At 34.2% G+C, this 27,842-nt stretch overlaps 1 protein-coding gene across 3 annotated transcripts in view; it reads right to left on the reverse strand.

Moving 5' to 3' along the window:
* Positions 1–292: 292 nt before the first annotated feature.
* Positions 293–27,842, reverse strand: part of LOC125656746 (Golgi integral membrane protein 4-like) — a 37,200-nt gene continuing 9,650 nt past the window's right edge. Inside the window, exons 7-12 of one of the 3 annotated variants that reach the window (XM_056148672.1) lie at positions 25,965–26,336; positions 23,122–23,173; positions 21,467–21,552; positions 13,105–13,290; positions 10,557–10,656; positions 293–4,072 (exon numbers count right to left, since the gene is read on the reverse strand). In XM_056148672.1, the coding sequence (XP_056004647.1) occupies positions 3,999–4,072; positions 10,557–10,656; positions 13,105–13,290; positions 21,467–21,552; positions 23,122–23,173; positions 25,965–26,336 (870 nt within the window). In that variant the 3' untranslated portion in view covers positions 293–3,998. Of the gene's footprint in view, positions 4,073–6,961; positions 7,032–10,556; positions 10,657–13,104; positions 13,291–14,626; positions 19,299–21,466; positions 21,553–23,121; positions 23,174–25,964; positions 26,337–27,842 lie in introns of those variants that run through there. The other 2 variants (XM_048887340.2, XM_048887345.2) reach the window with 2 other exon arrangements.

Below are 27,842 nucleotides of genomic sequence, written 5' to 3' on the forward strand. Positions count from 1 at the left end.
TTTTCAATGACCTTTGGCCAGTTCTATCTCAAAATGCATCCAAAGCACAGCAGCCTCGGAGCTCAGTATTCAATTGCATAGTGATTGCATCATCTACAGTCATACAGAATGCATAGTGATCGTATCATCTACAGTCATGCAGAATGCATAGAGATTGCATCATCTACAGTCATGCAGAGATATTGGGAGAGACTTTGTACTTGGCCGTTTCCATTTGATTAATGTTGGAGTTGTGTTTTTGTTACTCTCACTTTCAGGCAATCAATAGCCCTAAACACACCACATAAACACATTTTGTACATAACAAATGGCACTTTATTTATAACTAACAAAAAATCAAGAGATTCAATCACCTGCATCTCTACAAAAAGTGGACAGATGTAAGGTACATATATACTCTAATATATAGATACACGATTTAAATAAACATGAGACTAGGCTACCTGTAAGTTATGTTCTCAAACTAAGCTTGCTGGTCATCAAATGTATCTTACAAGAGAATATGCTTTCATGCATAAAATGATTTAAATTCTTATTTTATGATCCAACTTTGAAACCATTACAACACTACATGATACTGTTGAGCCCAAATTTTAACCTGCTCTGTATATGTAATAGGAAAGGAAAAATGCAATGGAGCAGGCAGAAATTTGAACCCAGGTCTTGGAATCTCTCGTCAGGTGCTCTACAGAGTTATCTGGCCACCCCATGACTGAACCCAGCTGACCGCCAAATTTATATAAATGTATATACTATTAATGCAGCTTAAATATTAATAATCTGACAGTCTTTTATTTGAAGTAAATAAATACCATAGTTTCATTTATTTGTTGAACTCCCTTTCTTGGTTGTTTTCATGGTTGTGCCAGACCATGAAAAAAAGTGACCAACAAAGCACAATTTTCACTCCTTTCCCTTAAATAACAAATCAACGAAACAACTCTTTAGAAATCCACAAAAATTGATGAAACCAGAGTACTACACATATTTCTATCATATACGTACTAATACTACAAGGGTAAGCATGGAAAGTGACATTTTCCTAATGGTAATTAAACAAATTCAGCTTAGAATTAAAGTCAGTGAACATTAACATGGGGTTAAAACACTCTCGTTTCTAAAACCAGCCTCTGATTTAGAAAAAAAAGTACTCTGTATGTAGGGCTATTAAAAGAACATGCAAATAATATAAAAAATTGAAGCCAAAAATTTTTTGCTTTAGTCCTCATTCACATAACTTAAATATTTATACTGCATTTCAATATCGAATGGAAGTTGCTACACACTAAAAATAGAGATACAATGTTCTGACCAAATGATATTAAGGAGAGGTTTTTTAAAGCAAACTTTATCAGTCAATCTACATATATACTACAATAAAGCATGGTTATAGTGAACACATTTATTATCAATTACCATTTATAATGATGCAATTTTAAATTCCCATTGGATATTTACAAATCACTATTATGAAACAATATACGACACTTTGCTATGAGTGTTTTATTGTGCGATTACTCGTAGTTCTTTGACCTTTGCCTGTAGATCATCATTCTCTTCCCTTACATTACAGGGATTTCAGTTAAACATATATCACATTAAGAAAATAAGGGTATTTCTCGCATAGTTCAACAAACCTTTTCTAAAGAAATTCTTGCAATCATTCAACTCTTGGTATGGTTAAATAGTTTTCAAGATTCCTTTACAATTTACATCAGAGAGATGAAAACGTAGCAGATATGCTTTGTGGAAAAGTTTCCCAGAAATCCTACATTTAAAGATGTTTGTTAAAGATGTTTCTGTGTGATAAAATACATGCATTAAGTTGTCATCATTCAACCTAAACTATAGAATTATAGGTAGTTTGTTATCAGAGTAATGTGCCATTGTTTGTTATCAGTTCTGTGCTATTGTTTGTTAACAGAGTTTTGGACAATCCATGGCACTGTTATATTTGACTGGCAGTACAATTAATACAACCCAAACTTGAACACTTCATTACCATGATTACAGCAAGGCATCTTTTAAAGATTATTAAATCTCGGGATAGACAAAACAGCATTCATTTCTACATTGTTTCTTCAACCTCTCACTTTCCCCTCAAAATCAGTTGACCTAGATTCGATGATTTGTTTTTATAACTTAGTTTGGCTACTCATTATCTGTAGTATATGAAAATGAGACTCTTTCTTAACCATCTACAACATAAAAGAAACACAACATGCATCTAGTCTGTCGTGAGGGTGCAATCATTTAAAAGCCAATAGCCTCTCATTGTAGCACAATCCCACCTAACTTCAAACAGTGCCATTTATAAATAACATAACATACAACTATAACACAAAAACAAAATATGCTAGAGTTGTTTAAGCCGGACAATAAATGTTGATGTTACAGTAATAATAAATGCTTATGATACAGAAAACTGCCCCAGACTCTCCACGCTACATGACCTCGGGGTTAACACAACTACACAGCAAGGAAATCCGAGTTTTTTTTAATAATACTGTATTACAAGAGAATCTGTTTATGTGATAGAGTAATCTAGAGATTAAGATATATCTCACTATTATGTTCAGAGACACCTACTGAAAAGTCACAGAAAGACCGACTGCCCAGCTGGGCATATAGGTGAGCATAGACTTAACAGTGGTCAATCTTACATAAATTCAAGTCATTTATATTTAAATTAAAACATCATTCATATCAATGCCATCTATAAACAAACAAGAAATATCATTGCATACTGTTGTTTGTCATCACATTTTGCTACAAGAGACTCGCACCATAATCCTCTCCGGAGTCACAATTAAAGATGTGAGCACTGTAAATGTTATCTTCTTGTTGTGCTTAGACACTTCAGATCAAAGAAGCAAATTAGATACAGGAAGCTTACATGTTAAGTTAAAGATACTGTGGCTTAACTCTTCTCTAATTAAAAAAGGTGGGGGTCATTAAAATGGTTCCAATGAAAAGCTTTGAAACTCAATAAAAAATTATAGCTGTTATTCCTGAACAGGTTTTTAAGAATAGTACAAATGTATGGATATTTTCTCCATTGTAACTTCAACTTGGCTCATGATGTCATAATAAATACACATGTAAGAATTTTCACATTCTAAATTACAAGGGAAAAAAAGCATTAAAGCATTCTGATTCTGTGAGTAAAGTCAATCATTAAAGTCATGGGTTTCAATGATAATATAATTATACTATACAACTATTGCCGTAAATCACACTTTGTTCACAAATCATTAACGTGTAATTTTGTAAGATCACCTATTCACGGAAATTTAGTTCTCGTAAATTAACTCTTACATATAGAAGACTTTGAAAAATAAATAATTTGTGAAAGTTATGTACCTCATTGTATCCACATGAATATAATTTCTCGCGAAATAAAAAGTGTTCCTGTGAGTAAAGTTCAATAGATCATTAAATTTCTTACAATGTCATATTTAACACAGCATTAACTTTTCTAGGAAATTTCTACACTATTTTCTTATCAAAATATAAGAAACATCACTTGTACTCATTGTCTAAATAAAATACCGTATCATTCCAATATGACAGAATACACATATAATATATATATGTATGTTTCACAGTTGAATAATCTGACATAAAAACCACATAACTGTACAGAAAAGCACAGAGGCTGTCATACAGACACCTGTAAAACACAGAGCTACACGTAACACACATCACAAAAAACACACTCATATATCATCAAACAGACAGAATATCAAACACACATCACAAAAAACACACTCATATATCATCAAACAGACAGAATATCAAACACACATCACACACATTTGTTTTCAAATGGACAGCATATCATGTATACACATGTACATGTTTTGCATAACCAAATACATGAACATGTTTAACTTAAAAACCGTTCGTTCCCATGTGTTCTGTGCAGCATGCACCTGGGGATGGACTCGAGTGGTCTACAGCTTCGTGTCCCCTTGGAATGATTTCATTATCACAGATTAATGTTTCTTCGATCTTCTTTTGGTCTTCTTCTCATTGTGGAGTTTAGGTGCTTTTAGTGGTGGATGTTCATCTACAACAAACACATAACACTGAGCTTATTGAACTGTCTGTAAGTCTTCTACAACAAACACATAACACTGAGCTTATTGAACTGTCTGTAAGTCACATAACACTGAGCTTATTCAACTGTCTGTATAGTCTTCTACAACAAACACATAACAATGAGCTTATTCAACTGTCTGTATAGTCTTCTACAACAAACACATAACACTGAGCTTATTCAACTGTCTGTATAGTCTTCTATAACAAACATATAACACTGAGCTTATTCAACTGTCTGTATAGTCTTCTATAACAAACATACAACACTGAGCTTATTCAACTGTCTGTAGTCTTTTACAACAACATACAACACTGAGATTATTCAACTGTCTGTATAGTCTTCTATAACAAACACATAACACTGAGCTTATTGAACTGTCTGTAAGTCTTCTACAACAAACATACAACACTGAGATTATTCAACTGTCTGTACAGTCTTCTACAACAAACACATAACACTGAGCTTATTCAAATGTCTGTAAGTCTTCTACAACAAACACATAACACTGAGCTTATTCAACTGTCTGTATAGTCTTCTACAACAAACACATAACACTGAGCTTATTGAACTGTCTGTAAGTCACATAACACTGAGCTTATTGAACTGTCTGTAAGTCTTCTACAACAAACATATAACACTGAGCTTATTGAACTGTCTGTAAGTCACATAACACTGAGCTTATTGAACTGTCTGTAAGTCACATAACAATGAGCTTATTGAACTGTCTGTAAGTTTTCTACAACAAACAAATAACACTGAGCTTATTGAACTGTCTGTAGTCTTCTACAACAACATACAGCACTGAGATTATTCAACTGTCTGTATAGTCTTCTATAACAAACATACAACACTGAGCTTATTCAACTGTCTGTACAGTCTTCTACAACAAACACATAACACTGAGATTATTGAACTGTCTGTATAGTCTTCTACAACAAACACATAACACTGAGCTTATTCAACTGTCTGCAAGTCACATAACACTGAGCTTATTCAACTGTCTGCAAGTATTCTACAACAAACACATAACACTGAGCTTATTGAACTGTCTGTAGTCTTCTACAACAAACACATAACACTGAGCTTATTGAACTGTCTGTAAGTCACATAACACTGAGCTTATTTAACTGTCTGTAAGTTTTCTACAACAAACAAATAACACTGAGCTTATTGAACTGTCTGTAGTCTTCTACAACAACATACAACACTGAGATTATTCAACTGTCTGTATAGTCTTCTATAACAAACACATAACACTGAGCTTATTCAACTGTCTGTAAGTCACATAACAATGAGCTTATTGAACTGTCTGTAGTCTTCTATAACAACATACAACACTGAGATTACTCAACTGTCTGTACAGTCTTCTACAACAAACACATAACATTGAGCTTATTGAACTGTCTGTATAGTCTTCTATAACAAACACATAACATTGAGCTTATTGAACTGTCTGTAAGTCTTCTATAACAAACACATAACACTGAGCTTATTGAACTGTCTGTACAGTCTTCTACAATAAACACATAACACTGAGCTTATTGAACTGTCTGTATAGTCTTCTATAACAAACATACAACACTGAGCTTATTCAACTGTCTGTAGTCTTCTACAACAACATACAACACTGAGATTATTCAACTGTCTGTATAGTCTTCTATAACAAACACATAACACTGAGCTTATTCAACTGTCTGTAAATCACATAACACTGAGCTTATTGAACTGTCTGCAAGTTTTCTACAACAAACAAATAACACTGAGCTTATTGAACTGTCTGTAGTCTTTTACAACAACATACAACACTGAGATTATTCAACTGTCTGTATAGTCTTCTATAACAAACACATAACACTGAGTTTATTGAACTGTCTGTAAGTCTTCTATAACAAACACATAACACTGAGATTATTGAACTGTCTGTACAGTCTTCTACAATAAACACATAACACTGAGCTTATTCAACTGTCTGTATAGTCTTCTACAACAAGCACATAACACTGAGCTTATTCAACAGTCTGTAAGTATTCTACAACAAACACATAACACTGAGCTTATTCAACTGTCTGTAGTCTTCTACAACAAACACATAACACTGAGCTTATTGAACTGTCTGTAAGTTTTCTACAACAAACAAATAACACTGAGCTTATTGAACTGTCTGTAGTCTTCTACAACAACATACAACACTGAGATTATTCAACTGTCTGTATAGTCTTCTATAACAAACACATAACACTGAGCTTATTCAACTGTCTGTACAGTCTTCTACAACAAACACATAACATTGAGCTTATTCAACTGTCTGTAAGTCTTCTATAACAAACACATAACACTGAGCTTATTGAACTGTCTGTACAGTCTTCTACAACACATAACATTGAGCTTATTGAACTGTCTGTAAGTCTTCTATAACAAACACATAACACTGAGATTATTGAACTGTCTGTATAGTCTTCTACAACAAACACATAACACTGAGCTTATTCAACTGTCTGTAAGTCACATAACACTGAGCTTATTCAACTGTCTGTAAGTATTCTACAACAAACACATAACACTGAGCTTATTGAACTGTCTGTAAATCTTCTACAACAAACACATAACACTGAGCTTATTGAACTGTCTGTAGTCTTCTACAACAAATACATCTTTTTTTTTCTTCTTTTTTTTTTTTTTATCATTTTCCAAGATAACCTTAACAAATTTGAATCCCCTTCACCCAACAATATCTCTGTTTTGGTTCCATTCAGTGCAAACAAATATGAAACATGAATGTGCATTAAACCTGCAAAACTAAGCACTAGGCATGCAAAAACATATACCAGGAAGTTTTAGTATTGTTCCCTCCACCTACCATTAGTTCAAGCAAGTTGTCTCCCTTTCCCATCATACACATTATCATCATCATCATTGTAGTCTGTATCTGAAATCAAAGCAGATAAATTAAACGCCTCCACTTCAAGATCACCAATACAGATGATTAAAGTCCACCCACAGAGACAATAAAAGTCCATCCACAGAGACAATAAAAGTCCACCCACAGAGACAATAAGTGACCACCCACACAGACAAAAAGAGACCACCCACAGAGAAAATAAGAGACCACCCACAGAGACAATAAGTGACCACCCACAGAGACATTAAGAGACCACACACAGAGACAATAAGAGACCACCCACAGAGACATTAAGATATCACCAACACAGACAATAAAAGACCATCCACACAGACAATAAGAGATCACCCACATAGACAATACGCGACCATCCACAGAGACAATAAAAGACCACCCGCAGAGACAATAAGAGATCACCCACATAGACAATAAGAGACAATAAGAGACCACCCACACAGACAATTAAGAATCACAGTCACAAACTATAAAGACCATGATAACAGATAATTAAGCTATGCTTAGAAGAGATTCATAAATCAGTTTTTACTTTTATTAATCTTCATATTTTGACTGGAGAAAATGTTGCTATTAGCTAAAAGTAATGTATTCAAATGACATTGATCCCCCCAAATTATTCAACTGTCTGTATAGTCTTCTATAACAAACACATAACACTGAGCTTATTCAACTGTCTGTACAGTCCCCCCAAATTTGAAAATCATCAGTAATTATCACAACATCAAAAGTACTGAAAGTTCTGAATAGCATTAAGCATGTGAATTCTGGTATCTACATAAAGTATGGCTTTGTTTTGGCAACATTGACAAGGTGTAATGCTAGTATTTTCACAAGCAGTTCTCAATGTGCAATCTGTCACATTGTAATAAACATAAAAAATGGACACTATATTATGTACGTTTATGAGAACACAGTGTTTTCTTGAAGTCCACTCTCTACATTATAAGGTTGAGTTTGGTTCAGCAGCAGTGAGACTGAATTGACATTTAACTCTATAAGACAGCAGGCCAGACTGTAGTCCCCTTCTGATATCTCATCATGAGGTAACAGTCAGGTAGACTTGTTTAACTCTATAAGACAGCAGGCCAGACTGTAGTCCCCTTCTGATATCTCATCATGAGGTAACAGTCAGGTAGACTTGTTTAACTCTATAAGACAGCAGGCCAGACTGTAGTCCCCTTCTGATATCTCATCATGAGGTAACAGTCAGGTAGACTTGTTTAACTCTATAAGACAGCAGGCCAGACTGTAGTCCCCTTCTGATATCTCATCATGAGGTAACAGTCAGGTAGACTTGTTTAACTCTATAAGACAGCAGGCCAGACTGTAGTCCCCTTCTGATATCTCATCATGAGGTAACAGTCAGGTAGACTTGTTTAACTCTATAAGACAGCAGGCCAGACTGTAGTCCCCTTCTGATATCTCATCATGAGGTAACAGTCAGGTAGACTTGTTTAACTCTATAAGACAGCAGGCCAGACTGTAGTCCCCTTCTGATATCTCATCATGAGGTAAGTCAGGTAGACTTGTTTAACTCTATAAGACAGCAGGCCAGACTGTAGTCCCCTTCTGATATCTCATCATGAGGTAACAGTCAGGTAGACTTGTTTAACTCTATAAGACAGCAGGCCAGACTGTAGTCCCCTTCTGATATCTCATCATGAGGTAACAGTCAGGTAGACTTGTTTAACTCTATAAGACAGCAGGCCAGACTGTAGTCCCCTTCTGATATCTCATCATGAGGTAACAGTCAGGTAGACTTGTTTAACTCTATAAGACAGCAGGCCAGACTGTAGTCCCCTTCTGATATCTCATCATGAGGTAACAGTCAGGTAGACTTGTTTAACTCTATAAGACAGCAGGCCAGACTGTAGTCCCCTTCTGATATCTCATCATGAGGTAACAGTCAGGTAGACTTGTTTAACTCTATAAGACAGCAGGCCAGACTGTAGTCCCCTTCTGATATCTCATCATGAGGTAACAGTCAGGTAGACTTGTTTAACTCTATAAGACAGCAGGCCAGACTGTAGTCCCCTTCTGATATCTCATCATGAGGTAACAGTCAGGTAGACTTGTTTAACTCTATAAGACAGCAGGCCAGACTGTAGTCCCCTTCTGATATCTCATCATGAGGTAACAGTCAGGTAGACTTGTTTAACTCTATAAGACAGCAGGCCAGACTGTAGTCCCCTTCTGATATCTCATCATGAGGTAACAGTCAGGTAGACTTGTTTAACTCTATAAGACAGCAGGCCAGACTGTAGTCCCCTTCTGATATCTCATCATGAGGTAACAGTCAGGTAGACTTGTTTAACTCTATAAGACAGCAGGCCAGACTGTAGTCCCCTTCTGATATCTCATCATGAGGTAACAGTCAGGTAGACTTGTTTAACTCTATAAGACAGCAGGCCAGACTGTAGTCCCCTTCTGATATCTCATCATGAGGTAACAGTCAGGTAGACTTGTTTTCAAAATCACCTCATAAGTATCAGTTATTAAGAAACGTGATTATCCAGACTCGTGAAAATAAAGTAATAATCCAAATGGAGACAAAAAAGTTCTGCAGCTATGCTTAGTGCTTAAGCAATTAAACTGAATAACATTTACAAACATAGTAATACCATTACAGTATCATGTTGTTTCTAAGGCAAGGGAGTGCCTACATTGCTTCAGTAATCATGGTGACTTTTGATTGACACTACACATAATGGTATCCATTTGGTTCATGTATTCTGGTAAGCCCTGTTTTTTACACAGAAGACTAAGTCACACTGGTGTTCAAGAAATTCATACTTTCTCTCTTCACACCTGCACTTGAAGACACCGTTAGTTGAAGATTACTATAAGTAAGTAATTCATTTTATTTGTCCAACAATTTCACGAAAACTTCCCTTTGAACAAAATGGTGTTGTGGGAGGAATGGAACTATATATATATGTATGTGTAAGCTATAACATGTTTCTATCAGTAAAGACTGAGGTTCCTGTAAGCTATAACATAAGACTGAGGTTCCTGTAAGCTATAACATAAGACTGAGGTTCCTGTAAGCTATAACATAAGACTGAGGTTCCTGTAAGCGATAACATAAGATTGAGGTTCTTGTAAGCTATAACATAAGCTGATGACGTACTTTTGTCAGTAAAGACTGGATCCCAGTTAATTGTAATTTCCTTCTACGAGCTAAGAATAAGGTCCTGTAGATATTAGCTCTTTCTAAGGTCTCTTAATCACTCACATCTCTGACGTCCATTAAAACACTCACCACCTCTCTAAGGTCCATTAAAATACTCACCTCTCCGAGGTCCAGTAAAATACTCACTTCTCTGAGATTCAGTAAAGCACTCACCTCTCTGAGATTCAGTAAAGCACTCACTTCTCCGAGATTCATTAAAACACTCACCTCTCTGAGATTCAGTAAACCACTCACCTCTCTGAGATTCAGTAAAACACTCACATCTCTGACATCATTAAAACACCCACCTCTCTGAGGTTCAGTAAAACACTCACATCTCTGAGGTTCATTAAAACACTCACCTCTCTCATCTTTCTCTTCGTCTTTATTTTCATCTTTATCCTCAGCATTTTCATCCTCTCCATCCTCCACAGCTTGGGCTAGTTTCGCATCATGATCTCCCTAGTGATATTATTAGTAACGAACTAGTCTGACATCACATATCAATTAGTTATAAATGAACTAGTCTGACATCACATTCTCCCTAATGATATCATTAGTTAAAATGAGCTAGTCCGACATCATATTCTCCCTAGTGATATCAATTAGTTATAAATGAACTAGTCTGACATCACATTCTCCCTTGTGATGTCAATTAGTTATAAATGAGCTAGTCTGACATCACATTCTCCCTAGTGATATCATTAGTTATAAATGAGCTAGTCTGACACCACATTCTCCCTAGTGATATCATTAGTTATAATGAGCTAGTCTGACACCACATTCTCCCTAGTGATATCATTAGTTATAATGAGCTAGTCTGACATCACAATCTCCCTTATGATTAAACTGGTTCCCCGCTGATTGATGCTACACACAAACAACGGGTAAGTGGTACTTTGGTTAGCCCAAATGAGCTGATTTCATTGGTCAGTTGATTTATATGTCTCATTGAGAGATTCTAAATGGTAGAGTCGGTGTAGTCTAGTTATGATGTCAAAGTCTACAGCGCTACGTTACGAAGTTTCGTGCTTCATAGGCCTACTTCACTATATTCGTAACGTAGTGTAGTCGACTAACGTCAAAGGTAGTGTCGTTGTTGTTTTGAAAGGAACTCTCGTTATACGCGTGAAATGACGATACAGTCCAAATCCTGGCCATCAAAAATTGGCGCTTACCTGTTGTACCCGTAGAAAAGCGAGATCAACAGCGAAACAGTTTACCTAATAATATCATTAGTTATAATGAGCTAGTCTGACATCACAATCACCCTAATGATATCATTAGTTATAAATGAGCTAGTCTGACATCACTTTCTCCCTTGTGATGTCAATTAGTTATAAATGAGCTAGTCTGACATCTCACATTCTCCCTAGTGATATCATTAGTTATAATGAGCTAGTTTGACATCACATTCTCCCTAGTAATATCATTAGTTATAAATGAGCTAGACTGACATCATATTCTCCCTAGCAATATTATTAGATATAAATGAGCTAGCCTGACATCACATTCTCCTTAGTGATATCATTAGTTATAAATGAGCTAGTCTGACACCACATTCTCCCTAGTGATATCATTAGTTATAAATGAGCTAGTCTGACACCACATTCTCCCTAGTGATATCATTAGTTATAAATGAGCTAGTCTGACATCACATTCTCCCTAGTGATATCATTAGTTATAATTGAGCTAGTCTGAAATCACAATCTCCCTAATGATATCACTAATTTTAATGGGCTAGTCTGTCACTACATTCTCTCTGGTGATATCATTAGTTATAAATGAGCTAGTCTGACATCACATTCTCCCTAATGATATCAGTAGTTATAAATGAGCTAGTCTGACATCACTTTCTCCCTATTAATATCATTAGTTATAAATGAGCTAGTCTGACATCACATTCTCCCTTGTGATGTCAATTAGTTATAAATGAGCTAGTCTGACATCACATTCTCCATAGTGATATCATTAGTTATAATGAGCTAGTCTGACATCCCATTCTTACTAGTGATATCATTAGTTATAAATGAGCTAGTCCGACATCACTTTCTTCCTAGTGATATCATTAGTTATAAATGAGCTACTCTGATATCACAATCTCCCTAATGATATCCTTAGTTATAATGAGCTAGTCTGACATCACTTTCTCCCTAGTGATATCATTAGTTATAAATAAGCTAGTCTGACATCACATTCTCCCTAGTGATATCATTAGTTATAATAAGCTAGTCTGACATCACATTCTCCCTAGTGATATCATTAGTTATAATGAGCTAGTCTGACATCACACTCTCCCTAGTAATATCATTAGATATAAATGAGGTAATATCATTCTGTCTATTACACTAATATTCAACATTGTACAAACTGAATAATATGCAACAGTACATTTTGAAAATTCATTTGCACACCAGTGAATATTATTAGCATATTAGATGATAAAAAATTAATTTATATATTCTTATATTTCAAATGTAAATTCTTTTAAAATTGCCATTGTGATATCCCTTTTCTTAACAATACATGTTGGGCAAGCTGGTAAAATTAATTTACAATATGAATTGGATAGAGGTATATACAATGTGTCAGACCCCAACCTCCCACCCCTATGGGATAATTTTGCCACAACAAAATCATGAAATACAGCTTTGCTCCCTTATACTGAAAACATGAATAAGTAGGGAGGATAATTTTTGTAATTTATGTATTATAGATTGCTTTTGTGAAAATAAAGAATGCATGAATATTTTGCTTACTAGATAAATTTTGCAACTTTTCAATCATAACAAAACTTGTAAAAATTACTTCCCATATTGAGTACTTTGACATTGATGATAAATCACGGTACTTAATTCCTGCGTAAAGGAAATGGAAGCACACACAGACAAAAAAGTTGCACTCCATTACCTGCGACTCCTGTGGGTGTTTGTCCATCTTGCCAACATTTTTGTCATCGCTCCTCTGAACTCGATCTTCCTCCTCATTATTGTGTGGGATCATTGGCTCCATGATCTGTTGATGATTCATGTTGTTATTGTTGTCATCCAATGGGGGCCTCTGATTCTCTGTCTCCTCTTTTCTTTTTACTTCCCCCTAAAAATTTATCACTATGAAAGTAATTTATTGCTATGGAGATAATTTAACACTAAGGAGGTTAAGTATCGTGTAGATACAGTCAATTCCTTAAAACTGAGTTAAAGAAAAGATTTAAATTCTATAAACCACAAGTTGTTGTCTGTATTTTATATACATACATATATAACAAGATATTTTATACTGAAATAATTATACTTGACATTATTAAGTTCATTAACTTGAAGCAAAAGCTATCAATTGTATATTTCATGTTTTAAATGTTTACTTGAAAATATGAAATGCAGAAAATAAAAAAAAAAATGACTCAGTGCTCTGTAAGAGATAAAAAACCAATAAATAAATAAAAATAATGTAAACAATCTTCAAGCTGGATGATGAAATACATTCCGCATGCACTGAATAAATATCAACTGCTATATAAGCACCCATTGGCTGTGCACAAGCAAGGTCTGTAACGCAGGGATAGTTTTAAGGTTTGAAATGCAGGGATGTTTTCCTCACCTTCATCGAACCTGTGAAGTCAGATAGGATTCAATATCAACCAAACCCTACAAATCCAAACACCTCCCTTACCATCAGCTAACAATTCCTCAGAGAGAGAGAGAAAGAGAGAGATATACTAAAAGTGAAAGTCAATATTCTATATATAATGATACAGAATATAAAGCTTCCATGGATCCTTACATTGCTAAATGTAATGACAGTCTGAAAAGCTAACCCCCTCCCCTCTCATATATCTAAATAACAATCTGTAGAAATTATCTAAAATGTTAGGATCAGATTCCAAATAAATATGTCAGGATGCTGAAGCAGCAGACACAGATTTAGACATCTAGAGATATCCTTTCCTAATCGATGTCAGGATGCTGAAGCAGCAGACACAGATTTAGACATCTAGAGATATCCTTTCCTAATCGATGTCAGGATGCTGAAGCAGCAGACACAGACATCTAGAGATATCCTTTCCCTGTCAGTAGAGGGATGGAATCTCAGTACAACTGTAAATCAGGTTTACAAAAGAATCTGTAAAATGGCAATTCATGCTCCCTGAGATTTTTCTTTAATCCATAAGCAAACATGACCAATCAAAGACTAATTTAAGAAGAAATATTATATGTGCTCTACAATTCAGTATAGACTACATGTACTCCTCAGACAATGGGATGGATAGTTTTAACTTATGAACAGATTACCCATCTATTAGGGTTACAAGTTGTTCTTGTAGCCAAATTCTCACTAAAAGCACATAGCAAAGGAAGCAATCACTGTACATTTAAACCCAAACAAGCCCACAAAAAACCCATTGTGATTCATTTGAAAAACAAACAACACCAATGGTTATTTTGTTTTAATTATAGATCTTCACACAAAAACATAGTATATTACAGAATCTACTTATGTCATAACTCTAACACAAATAATTAAGTAAAACATACATTAAGAGTATAACCGAATGAAAATCCCCATAAAAAAACATGTCGATTGAATAACAGCGTGTACACATGTAACGTTATAATGAAGGTGCTATCAAGATAAAATGGGACCCATCAACTAAACAACCCAACCCCCAATCCCCGAGGTGGTCAGCATTCTTTCCAATCAGGAGCTACCACAAAATGTTACATCACCTAAACCCACCACTTCTATACAAAAAGTTCAGATTTAGTTCCGATGAAGTGTGTTAAAACACTTGAATTTCAATGGATGGATGGATGGACTAGGAGAAAAAAAATTGCTGTAATCCAACTTTATTATAAGCGAGATTCGCAAGAACCACTTTTCTCACAGGAATATATCATTGAAAATGACTGATTTTGTCCACACATGAGGCATATACATGTTGGTTCACCTGTGAATATTAGTCATCACGATGACTTTTCAGATTGGTGATTTTCAAATGAAAGTGGGTTTCTAAACTAGAATCATTGTCATAGTATCAGTAAATAATTATATATTATAGTCTCACTGATCTTGACACCTAATTGAATCATGTATATCATAAAAATAAGTAACATGAAAAGAATTGATTCCTAAGAAATATTACCCCAATTGTTTCTATCACAGTAACAGTTGACCACAAAGTACACCATTTCTAACATCAAATTACAAGAAACAGTATAATATTGGTATTATTTTCATGATTTCAAACTACAACATTTCCAAATCTCAACAATTTTACAAGATATTTCACACATCAAATACCCTTCTTTAATGAATATTCATGCACTTCATATACACTTCTTCAATGAATATTCGTGTACTAGAATTATCCTGGACAGCTGCCAGAACCTTGCAATTAAATACCGTTATACGAAGAAAATAATAATGTAAACTGAAAAATTTCTAAATCTGGAGTAACAAAATGCATACTGGAAACGTAAAGTACTGTGGAATCCTCATTGTTCGTGGGGGATTGATGTTCGTGGATTTCGTGGGTCACTCTTACCCATGAATTTATGTGTCCTCGGACATTCTTATATTAAGTAGTTATCTCTCCTAGTGACATCATATCGCTTACCCACGAAATTACGTTCCCACGAACCAGCAAAATTTTGCTTACCCATGAACATTGGCCCCCGCAAATTAAAAAGAATCCACAGTATGTGAAAGGATACATAGAAAACCCAGTGACTGTCACTCTGACCAAAAAACAACAAACCTGGAGTGACCACAAAAAGTGCTGGACACATGCTGAAGAAAACTTATTGAAATCATCAATTATGAAATCACCTCACACACACTTCACCATGTATTTTCAGTATACCAGTAATTTTATGAGGTAAATTTGAACTGTTTGACAGTGAATAACAATAAAAAATTTCTTGTCAATTTTCATAGAAACAAAATAAACATGTATTTACTTCTATACAGGTTTAAACAACTTACTTGACAAAGTGAAATTAGCAATGCACCACACTAGTAAACGATTTCATCAACAAGGAAATCTATCATAAGTGACTAAACAACCCATTCTCAGACTAACGACACATTTACGTTATGCAGTGATAGTTATGGTTAAATTATAAGGAAATTCTTTCCTCTTTTTATTTCACCCATTTTTCTCTTGAATTTAAAATTGGGCATCACAGATATGTATGAATAAAATCTTACTCACTGCTATAAAGTAGCAGAACTAGTTTTAAAAAGCATCTAGACAAATTTGACAAGGAGCAAAATTGTTTTCCTTGATCAATATATTCCCTGTATACAGACATTCTTGTCAGTATTGTGTTTTTATCACTGTGATTATGGAAAATGACATCATCACTTCACATTATGACTAGCTGTACATCACAAATCTGATTCATATTCAGTACATGTTGTACTGTATCACAAAATTAAGGTGCCAAATTTAATAGCATCTCAAAACTGCTACAGGAATTTTACAGGCAGCAGAACCACCATAATAAAAAACCCTTCTATCATATTGTGCTTTACCAGAAATGTGTACAAGAATAAAGGGTTCATTTATTTTACTAAAAATATACTCTTAAACAAAGTACCGGTACATTAGTGAAAACTGTTTTAGTGGATTATAACTACTTAAATATATCTTTAAACAACTAGTGAAAACTGTTTTAGTGGACTGTAACTACTTAAGTATTTAATTAAACAATAGTGACAACTGTTTCAGTGGACTGTAACTACAGAGTACTGGTACACTACACTAGTGACAATTGTTTTAGTGGACTGTAACTACTTAAGTATTTACTTAAACAGAGTACTGGTACACTACACTAGTGACAACTGTTTTAGTGGACTAGAACCAAGTCTCTGTCATATATAATCCCCACATGGATGAACTATATCTTTTGTTGATGAGTGTCAAAGGTCAAGGTCATGTTATAAGGTCACCATGGTATGTGACTATTTTCTAGTGAAGCCTCTACATGCCAAGTATCTTACGTCTGTAACAAAATATGAAAATATATGATAGTCCATAAAAGCTTCACTGTGATATATGCCCAAATAATTTGACCTTGTCGCAAAAGTTGTAAAAGCCCACAACACAACAGTTTTCAGTCATGCATCTAACGTCAAATTACCACAAACTTGCATACTAAACAAAAACGGTGTGTTGAAAATAAATAGTATGACCTTTAACTCAAAGTTATAGGTATTTTCATCTTATAGTGATGTATCCATATGGCAAACCATACGGCTCTAGATGAAAGTTCTGAAGTCAACAAAAACAAACATCCAAAAATTCAATAATTAGACGTAGAAGTCAAGCTCATATTAAGGTGTGTCACAGGATTTCTGGTCAAAGATCAACATAAAACAAACTGAATGTGAGCTTGAGTTCAAATATCAACATCAACAATATAAGTGCATATGCACTTGTTTCCCACTCTCAACAATTCAAATGATATGTATTCAAGCATATTCTTGTTTCTTTGAAATAAATACAGTTTAAACTAACATAATCCAAAATTAACATGAACTGGAATTAAAAGATGAACACAATCCCAAATCAATGTAAGCTGAAGTTAAGAGATTAACATAATCTAAATTCCAAGTAAATGTCAAACATTATTCAAATATCAACATAAGCTGAAGATTTAAAAAAAAAACAAACAAAATTCAACACAAGCCACAGTTAAAACACCACAGATATAGGATATAGCCAGAGAAGATCTGCTGAACAGAAGGACAAAGAAGATGGATATATTGATGTCCCTGTCAAGGAAGGGAAGATGTGAGAAATCTAAATTTTTTAACTGCTTTTAAACAGGGTTATGGAAGACATGCTTTGGTTGCTTAATAACTCTTCATAAATACACAAAAGTACATGAAAAAGAAGCTAAACACTGAAACAAATCTGTCATACAGATTATGAATTTCCAGTGTAGAGAAGTTTGGGTTTTTGTAATCTGGAATGCATAGGAAAATATGTTCATGTATTATCTAGTTAAAGGATTGATATTGAATTCAAATGTTCCAATGCTAGGGAATTTTATATCTATATATACAGTAAATCACCCTTAGTGAAGTGCTGGGGATGTGATGTAATTCATTATATCCAATAAGGTCATAATATGTCTTTAAACCAAAGGGAATGGAAATCGCTTCGCTGTAAGAATAAATTCATTATCAAGAATATTCACTGTAACTGTGTTCTACTGTAACAAGAAATGACAAGTTTCAGCAAACATGATAAGAATCCTCCCTTCATTGAATGGTCATGTATTGACTAAACTTTCATTCTCAGGCATAAAAATGATTTCTTGATAAATGCAAAAGGCACTTTAACACTCTATAATTAGCTAGCAATAAAAAAAAAACCTGGGGTCCATTTCACAGTCTTCTGTCCTTGGACCAAAACTAGTGTTTTGAAATTTATATAATGTTGCACTTTTCGGGGGTAATTTATGGCAATTATAGAGAAATGATAAGTATATAAAACCACATTTTCAAAAATTGTATACAGTAATGAAAACATTTTTGACTAATTCAAAATAGTGGGTCTTTCATTAAACAGGTATCTGGTACATGTTAATACAACATATTTTTCCTGGCCTAAGTACATACAAGGCTGAATGCAAAAAGCACTGCATATATAGAAGCAATTCATTTCTAATTTCAACATTAAGTAAAAATTGAACTATATATAGATTATAACATCCCTCACACATTTCACAAATTAACATAACAATTTCCCTTAATCACACTTTAGGGGGCAGAATAATCTGTTCTTTCTGAGATTCCACATTATTCTTCCCATCGGCGCCCCCTGGTGGCTGAACATTTAAACCCTGAACCAAATTTCCTGATTTGGCAATATTTTCGTTAGGGGGTGCCACTTGTAAAACAGGTTCTGCTAAATTTGGTTTCACATTCGCACTGTCAGATGGCTTCTCCTCTTTTTTATGTTCCCCATATTTAATTTCCTCAGCACCCTGAACTTCCGGAGGTCGGATATTTGGATGTTCCTCCAGATCTTTGCGGTGTTCCAATGCTGTCTTGTTTATTGGGCTCCCTGTGCTTTCCTGAACCTTCTCGTGCTAAAGAGGAGTCATATAATATACCATGTAACTTCTGCTTAGTAAGGAATCATGCACAATGAAATCAGCGTGGTTAGTGACTAGTAACAAGTGTTAATAAGGCATTTATATATAGGAGTATATTTCTGCAATCAATTTCTACAAATTTTTTATCCTTTCTTTGCATAAATCTGTTGAGGGTGTACAGAGTGATTGGTTAGACAGTTAATACAACCGTAAATTTTGATCTTAAATAGTACAAAATACAAAAATCTATAACTGCAGAAATAAGAATTTGTACTGTACTTGGCTATATAATCTGTAATAGGTATACTAGTATACACATGTATATGTATCAGATGCATCAGCATTAAACGAGAATGATTCAGTTCATGCAGCAAATGGGTGCAAAAGTAAATGGAAATGATGTCAGAATCATATCCCTCTTCATATGCAAAAGTTTACATACATGCATAAAAATAAACACACATATGCATAAAACTGCATGCATGTGTAAATTTGTGTAAACACAATTATACAGGTATACCAATTTGTAAATGAAAGATTTTTTATCCAGGATTACATTATGTAAAATGATTCATTACTCTTAGGATAGGATGGGGGAGGGGCTGGGGGTGTCAAAGTATATAAAGGAATGATGACTGACATCTCAGAGCCATGAATTCCTAGTGTCCCGCATTACTTTTCTGGATTGCAAATTTAACAAGAGCATCACAAAGTGGAGTATCTCCTTGCAACATGGTATCATTCATTGAGTCCTTGACCTTTGCCCTTAGTATCAATTTATATTTTCTCCTTCCCACTGACAACCTCTTTTAGTATGTCTAGAACATTGTTTTGATTGACTGTGACCTTGACTTGACCTTTTCATTCAGATATCAATAGGTATCTTCTCCTGTGTCCCTTGTTACATTCAATATTTCATTATGACCTGGACTTATTTATTGACTGCCATACCTCTCTCCAAACATTCAAATACTAAATAATAAGTCTGTCAATTGAAAAATATCAAATCTTAAATTCATTACAAAATTTCATTTTCATTATCTCATTATAACCTTGATCTTTGACCTTTGTAAAGTTGTCTTCCTTTAATCACTGTCCTCTTTTAAATATAAGTCTGTAGATAAAAAGAATTTGCAGAGGTGTATCTCTTCATATCCATGTATTGATGGACACACAAGCAAGCAGACAGACGGATGGATATGCCCTAACGACCTTCTTCTTCAACTTATCATAAGTATAGCAAGTGTGAGAAGAAAACTGCTATGGTACTCTTTATGCTGCCCACATCATATTTAATGCAATCATCAAAAGCCCCCTTAACCTTTCAACTTTTAAACTAGAAATCAGATCCAATCTCATTCTCTCTACCTGAGTACAAGATCAATAACTATCATCCTAGTAGTACTCCGTATAACGTGTTCATAAAAATTGTCCCCATACAAGCACATACAGGCAAGTAACTACACCTACATTCCTTGCAACTTTGATGTGAGGAAATAGAGATAGGGACACAATATTCTGGTGCAGTGATATAATTAGGAAAGACATCATGATATAAACAATCAAGGGCATTGCCATAATCACTTGTGTTCATGCAGGCAGCATTCAGAGTTTCATTAGATATATTAATCATTGGAAATTCATTAGTTTTTAAATTTTAGGAAAAGATCGAGCTAAAATAGGATCAGCTGCCCCTAGTCCTGGTGCATTTACTTCAGTAGGTATTCCTAGTTACTTATTACACACATACAATTATTCATGTATGTAAATTGTCATCATGTAAGATTGGGTCTTTAGAAATCTATGATTTGTAATAAATCCCTTTAGTGGAGCCCTACTACTTAGTGTCAATTCTTGTTTCAAGATTTGATTACATAATTCAACTTCTAATTATAATTTTAAAAGATAAATATTTGACATTCAAATGCTTAATATGTTAATAAGAGAAGATACAAACAAATGCAATAATGCAGTAAAAACAATGAAACCGAAAGTAAATATGCAAAGAAATAAATTTTCACAACATTAAATTACCTACATCTAAATTACAGATTGGTAATGAAATAACAAGGGCCTGGATATTTTCTAGACTTTGGTTATTTCTTGGTGGGTACTCCTTGATCCCAGACCCTGATGTGTTAGTCAGGAGTTACTGCCCTTACCTGAGGCTGGTTCTCCACGTTGGGCGGGTGTACCTGGTGCTGCTGTTGGTTTTGATCTATCAGTTTCGCTTTCTCCTCAGCATTCACTAAAAACAATTATTATTCTAAAGTGAGCTACAATTTATATATATAAATTCCAATGCTCTTTACAAACAACACAATGTGTATTTCAAAATGAGCTGCAATAATTCTACTACTCTCTACAAATGACAATGTGTATTCTTCACATTATCATGACTATAAGTAGTGTATTCTTCACATAATTATGACTATAAATAGTGTATTCTTCACATTATCATGACTATAAGTAGTGTATTCTTCACATAATTATGACTATAAATAGTGTATTCTTCCCATTATCATGACTATAAATAGTGTATTCTTCACATTATTATGACTATAAATAGTGTATTCTTCACATTATCATGACTATAAATAGTGTATTCTTCACATAATTATGACTATAAATAGTGTATTCTTCACATTATTATGACTATAAATAGTGTATTCTTCACATTATTATGACTATAAATAGTGTATTCTTCACATTATTATGACAATAAATAGTGTATTCTTCACATTATCATGACTATAAATAGTGTATTCTTCACATTATTATGACTATAAATAGTGCTGCTGGGCTTCTATATTAATGTATATAGTGTTTTCCTCTCCATTACTTGGACTTTCTGACATCATCTCGATATTAAGACCAAATTAAAGTTGTTCCCATGGTCCAAGGCAAGCTTAACTTCAACCTCATGACAAGCTCAAACTGGGAAGCTTGAAACACTAAACTGTCACATTCTTAAACCTTGACTTAAATGTCTCATGACAAACTCAAACTCGGAATGCTTAAAATAATCTCAATGACATATTCTTAAGCCTTGACTTAAATGTCTCATGACAAACTCAAACTCGATAGAAGTAGAGTGGATCACAGAACAAACAACTACCCCCAATTTCATTAGAACAACTACAGTACCACCAATTTCATTAGAACAACTATCCTCAATTTCATTAATACAACTACCTCTAATTTCATTTGTACAACTATCATTACAAATGAAAATGGTCTGTAGGTATTTGAGAAATGAAAATACGAAAATTCTTCTCAGGCAACAGCTAGAGAGATGCACAGAATATCAGGGATGAGACAGAATTCCTCAGAAATCAGAGGAAAACTGGTCAAAAGGGGAGAAAAAACACCTCACCCTACCAGGAAAAATATCATTTTCTGTCACTTTAGATCAAACCCAAGTGTTTCATTTTTTCGAAAATTGAGCGAATCGGAGGATTTCCTCTGAAAAGAGGAAAAATCACACCCCTGGAATATAGACTAAACCCCATTTAAAACATTCACTGAAATTGGAAGCAATGTGGTAATACAATATTGGACCAATCCCTTTTGTATTTTAAATTACTACAGTCAAACCTCGTTATCTAGAACTTGATGAAGAAGTTAGGACTTTCCAACTTTGACACATCGATGGTATTCGAGATACCATTGTCCGAGATACTGAAGTCCAACTGCATTTGTATGTAAAAATGATGATTACCATTAATATCAGAATTTCTCTCTCTTTTTCTTTTTTTTTACCATGACCGTAAACTGTATAATTCAATTAACTAATTAATTGATTAAATAAACATACTTGTATGGACTTCGGCTTGCTGCTGCTGTTGGTTTCCACCTGGCTGCTGACCCTACAGAGAACATGTAAACACTGACTACACTGTAACACAGCATGCTTCATCAGTAACAGGCAATGCATCTCAAATTGTATCCTTATTAGATAGAAAACTAAAGAAAAGGTGGATTAAACACTTTTACTGTCATCTTTGAATTATCATTTGAAGTACCGTTTATGTAACTAATAGATCTAAAGAAGAATAGGCCTTAATAATCCCACTAACTAATATAATGCTAAGTCATGCCATCATTTAAAAAAAAAAATAGTGCCTCATTCACACAAAAATGCTTTAAGGTTAATTGATCCTCATTTGATGTCATAGTTTTTTGCAAAAATCTTTATCAAAATCTTTATCAAAGTAACCTTTGCACATGATAGAAATATATCTTTCAGAAGAATTTTATTCACTGCATAAAATAAAAAATCTAGTAAACTATTGATTTTGAAAAAGTTTATATTTTCCATAGATAATCAATTCTTTGTAATTAAAAAATGTTGTCAAGGGCAATAACTCCTATGTTGGTATTTCTTCTACTGTATGTCTATTATACATGATTTCCCTAATATCCACAATTAATTTATACATATTTATGAATTAATATTTTTTTTAAAACTGTTGACATTTAAAATTTGTCATTTCAACAAGTTTTTATCTATTTTAATTATTCTGTATAACGAAAATGTGTGATTTTCTGATGTTAACATATACTTCCATTTTAAAAATGTGGCAACATACACATTTTCTTTGGTTATTGATTAAATTTAACTATATTGAATGGAAATTAATACAGATTTTGCACTTTTAACCATTAATATTGATAAGTCACATGAGGATCGACCCACCTTAAATTCATCTCAAATTAATTTCTTTCATATTCATGCAAAAGTGAACCAAATTTACACTGTTTTCACACAGCAAGAGTTAGGTATAGCTCACTGTGGTACAATGGGTTACAGAAAAGCTGGGCACCTGTGGATTTACTTTGTGATAATTTGCTATATATGTCAAATGAATCATTTCTACAATTTATAAAGAATTTGGTTTAAAAAAAGCAGATTAAAAAGCAAAGAAAAATGTTCCAAATATTCATCTGAAAAGCTTGTTAACAGAAATAAATTTCATTGTTTTATCATTAAGTAAATCATTCAAATTCTCGTCTGTTTTCGTAAACTCCAATGAGTCTGGTAAAGACATGCCATGTCAGAAGGAGGCTTACCAAATTATATTAGGCTAAGAGGAACACACCTCCAAAATGACTGAAAATTGAATTTCCGTTCAAACTGAAAGATTTTTGCAGGCCAAATGTTTGATAAGTATATTAGTAGTTGACAGGAAAATGGTTTTGGGGTGCTTCTGAGAGGAAATGAAAAGACTTTTGTACACCATTTTTCAAAAATGATGATTGATGACCAAAGCGAGTGGACTGAGCAGCTGCTACTCTTCTGATATTATCACTATACCTTCTTCAGTATTGTTAATGAAGGACCAGATTCTCTACATATTGTACCTCTGATCTAACTACACATCCGTTTTCGAAGGTTTGCTATGTATACAAGACTTTGGTGGTCACATGTTACTGTCAGAATTTACTACACTGAGTCTCTTGTATAAAAGTGCCCCTTTAGTGGTGACATTTGTAACTGTGAGAATTTACTACACTAAGTCTCTTGTATAAAAGTGCCCCTTTGTTACTGTGAGAATTTACTACACTGAGTCTCTTGTATAAAAGTGCCCCTTTAGTGGTCTTTGTTACTGTGAGAATTTACTACACTAAGTCTCTTGTATAAAAGTGCCCCTTTGTTACTGTGAGAATTTACTGCACTGAATCTCTTGTATAAAAGTGCCCATATAGTGGTCTTTGTTACTGTGAGAATTTACTACACTGAGTCTCTTGATCGGTAGAGTTTATAGAATCAGACGAGCATCTGGTTCAAGGAGACTAACAGCTGTGTAAAGTTTATGTGTGACATTTTGAAATTGTATATGGATATAGCAAATTATGGATGTAACAAAGCAAATTAATGAAACCACACATTATCCCTGTTTATACCAAGTTTGACTGTAAATTGGTGATAAATCTAAGAAAAAGAGAATTTTAATTTTGTGAGACAGGTGAAGTGGAAAATTTTCTGACCAAAGCATGGTACTTATGGCCTTTGAGAGTTCTTTATCATGCCAATGCCTACCGTGACACAGAATCTCTATTTTTAAGGTTATATCCAAAAGACCTATGACTAATGCAAATACGTATTTTGAAATTCCTTGCATATTAAGCAGAATCTACTGTGTCGACATTTCATTGGCTATTTTGTGATTGTAGTCATTTTATAAGCATGAAAGATTACTCTTGAGCATCAAAGTCATCAAGATTAAAGTTGAGAGCCTTCATGTGCTTCGGCGAAAGATTAACTGTTTAACACAACAATACAGATCAGGGTTTAATAATGATTTGTCAAGTGCATTACTTTTCAGGTGCATGGTAAATTATATTGTGTATTTTGAATACTCTCCATGTGAACAGGATGCACTTTAAATAGGCATCAAAATAATTCACATGAAAATTTTTGTGTGAATGTGGCATATATCATGTCAGAAAATTAGGAACATGCAGTTGGATATTTAGGTTTGACTACAATTCAAGAATTAAAGAAGAAGGCATGCCAGTATCATTGAAAGCTGCCAATTGAATCCATTTCTTGAATAATAATTAATTTTCATGTAGTATGTGTATTTAAATGACAATCATTTGAAGCTCTCAGAAATTCAAATTGAAGTAACCAAGAGATAAATTTCTCATACACACCAAAGCCTGTTGGCCTATAAACTTTAGTGTGTCATCCATCGCTCGGTTATCTGGGTGCAGATTCTGATTGTTAAGAGGGTTCCGGCCATACTCATTAATATTCTGGTTCTGTTGCACATGGCCTGCTCCAAATCCCTGATTGGGTAAATTAACATTTTGACCTAGTCCCTGATTGGCTGAATTAACTGGTTGAACTGGTCCCTGATTGGCTGAATTAACGGGTTGACCTTGTCCCTGATTGGCTGGATTAACTGGTTGACCTAGTCCCTGATTGGCCACATTTTGTTGGTTTGCCTGTTGGTTCTGTTGAACAGCCTGTTGCAATTGCAGCACTCTTTGCTGAGCTTCTTGAAGCTGAACTTCGAACTTTTGCTGAAAATGGGTGACAACACTAGGTTTTGTGCTTTTGTGAATTGATCACTGCATCATGAAGTGAGAACAAACACAAACTGTTAGTGATAGATGTGAAACTGGAGGGAGACCCTAAACCAATATAAATCTTAATATATTTCTTGAGTACATTTTATGCTTCTTCAAATAATCAATGCTGAAGCAAATATGAAGAAATTTAAAAATAATTCATTTACCGTCTAAATGAAAATATTGTTGCAAAACCTATTTTTAAAATAATTCTTTTCATTATTAACGCGTCAGACCATATTAAACATCTACTTCTGAGTATGACCATAGAAAACATCTAGCACCATGTTTGACCATAGAAAACATCTAGCACCGCATCTGACCATAGAAAACATCTAGCACTGCATCTGACCATAGAAAACATCTAGCACTGCATCTGACCATAGAAAACATCTAGCACTGCATCTGACCATAGAAAACATCTAGCACCGTGTCTGACCATAGAAAACATCTGCAACTGTGTCTGACTTAGAAAACATCTAGCACCGCATCTGACCATAGAAAACATCTAGCACCGTGTCTGACCATAGAAAACATCTAGCACCGTGTCTGACCATAGAAAACATCTGCAACTGGGTCTGACTTAGAAAACATCTAGCACCGTGTCTGACCATAGAAAACATCTGCAACTGTGTCTGACTTAGAAAACATCTAGCACCGCATCTGACCATAGAAAACATCTGCAACTGGGTCTGACCATAGAAAACCTCTAGGATATTGTTGACCAAAGAAAACACCTAGGACAGTGTCTGACCATAGAAAACACCTAGGATATTGTAGACTATAGAAAACACCTATTAGTAAGACAGTATCTGACATACACTTTTTCCTGTAATATTTGTATTATTATCAATGCATGTGACCAGTTGCTATTCAACTATGTCTGCTACCTGTTCTGGAGTAAGGAGGAAAATTAAAAAAAAAAATTACATTTTCTCTGTATGACCTACGCAGCCCCATCGTAACATCACAAATCTCTTACCCTGAGGCCATGTATTTCACCTTTTTCTTGATAGCTTTTATACATACTTGCACATGGAACAAGTTGAACCTAAGAACCATTATCATATATATCTGGATTTCATAATTAAGGATTTCCCAAATAACATGTATTTCAATAGAATTTTGCAACTTTTTAAAATCCCTTATCTTGCTTATTTAATAGCTTTGTCTTACAGTCACATGAACATATAGTCCTGATTGCTTGATTTCACCAGTGATTTTCGTCCTGATCTTTGAAATTTCATCTTACGAAGCTGTACAACAATGAATGTTTGGAAGGTGTTTATTGGGCAGCAGAAGCAGAACCTTTCTGTTTTGCAAAACTCAACCTCTTATCACAAGGGGGGAAAAACTTCTACTATAAAGATAATACAAAGAGAGTAAGAAAATAACTGTAAATTAAGCTACTAAATATTTCTAATGAAGGAAACTAAGTCAAAGATACATTTAACCAAC

This window comes from Ostrea edulis, chromosome 1 (assembly GCF_947568905.1).
Source record: "Ostrea edulis chromosome 1, xbOstEdul1.1, whole genome shotgun sequence".
NCBI classification, from domain to species: Eukaryota; Metazoa; Mollusca; class Bivalvia; order Ostreida; family Ostreidae; genus Ostrea; species Ostrea edulis.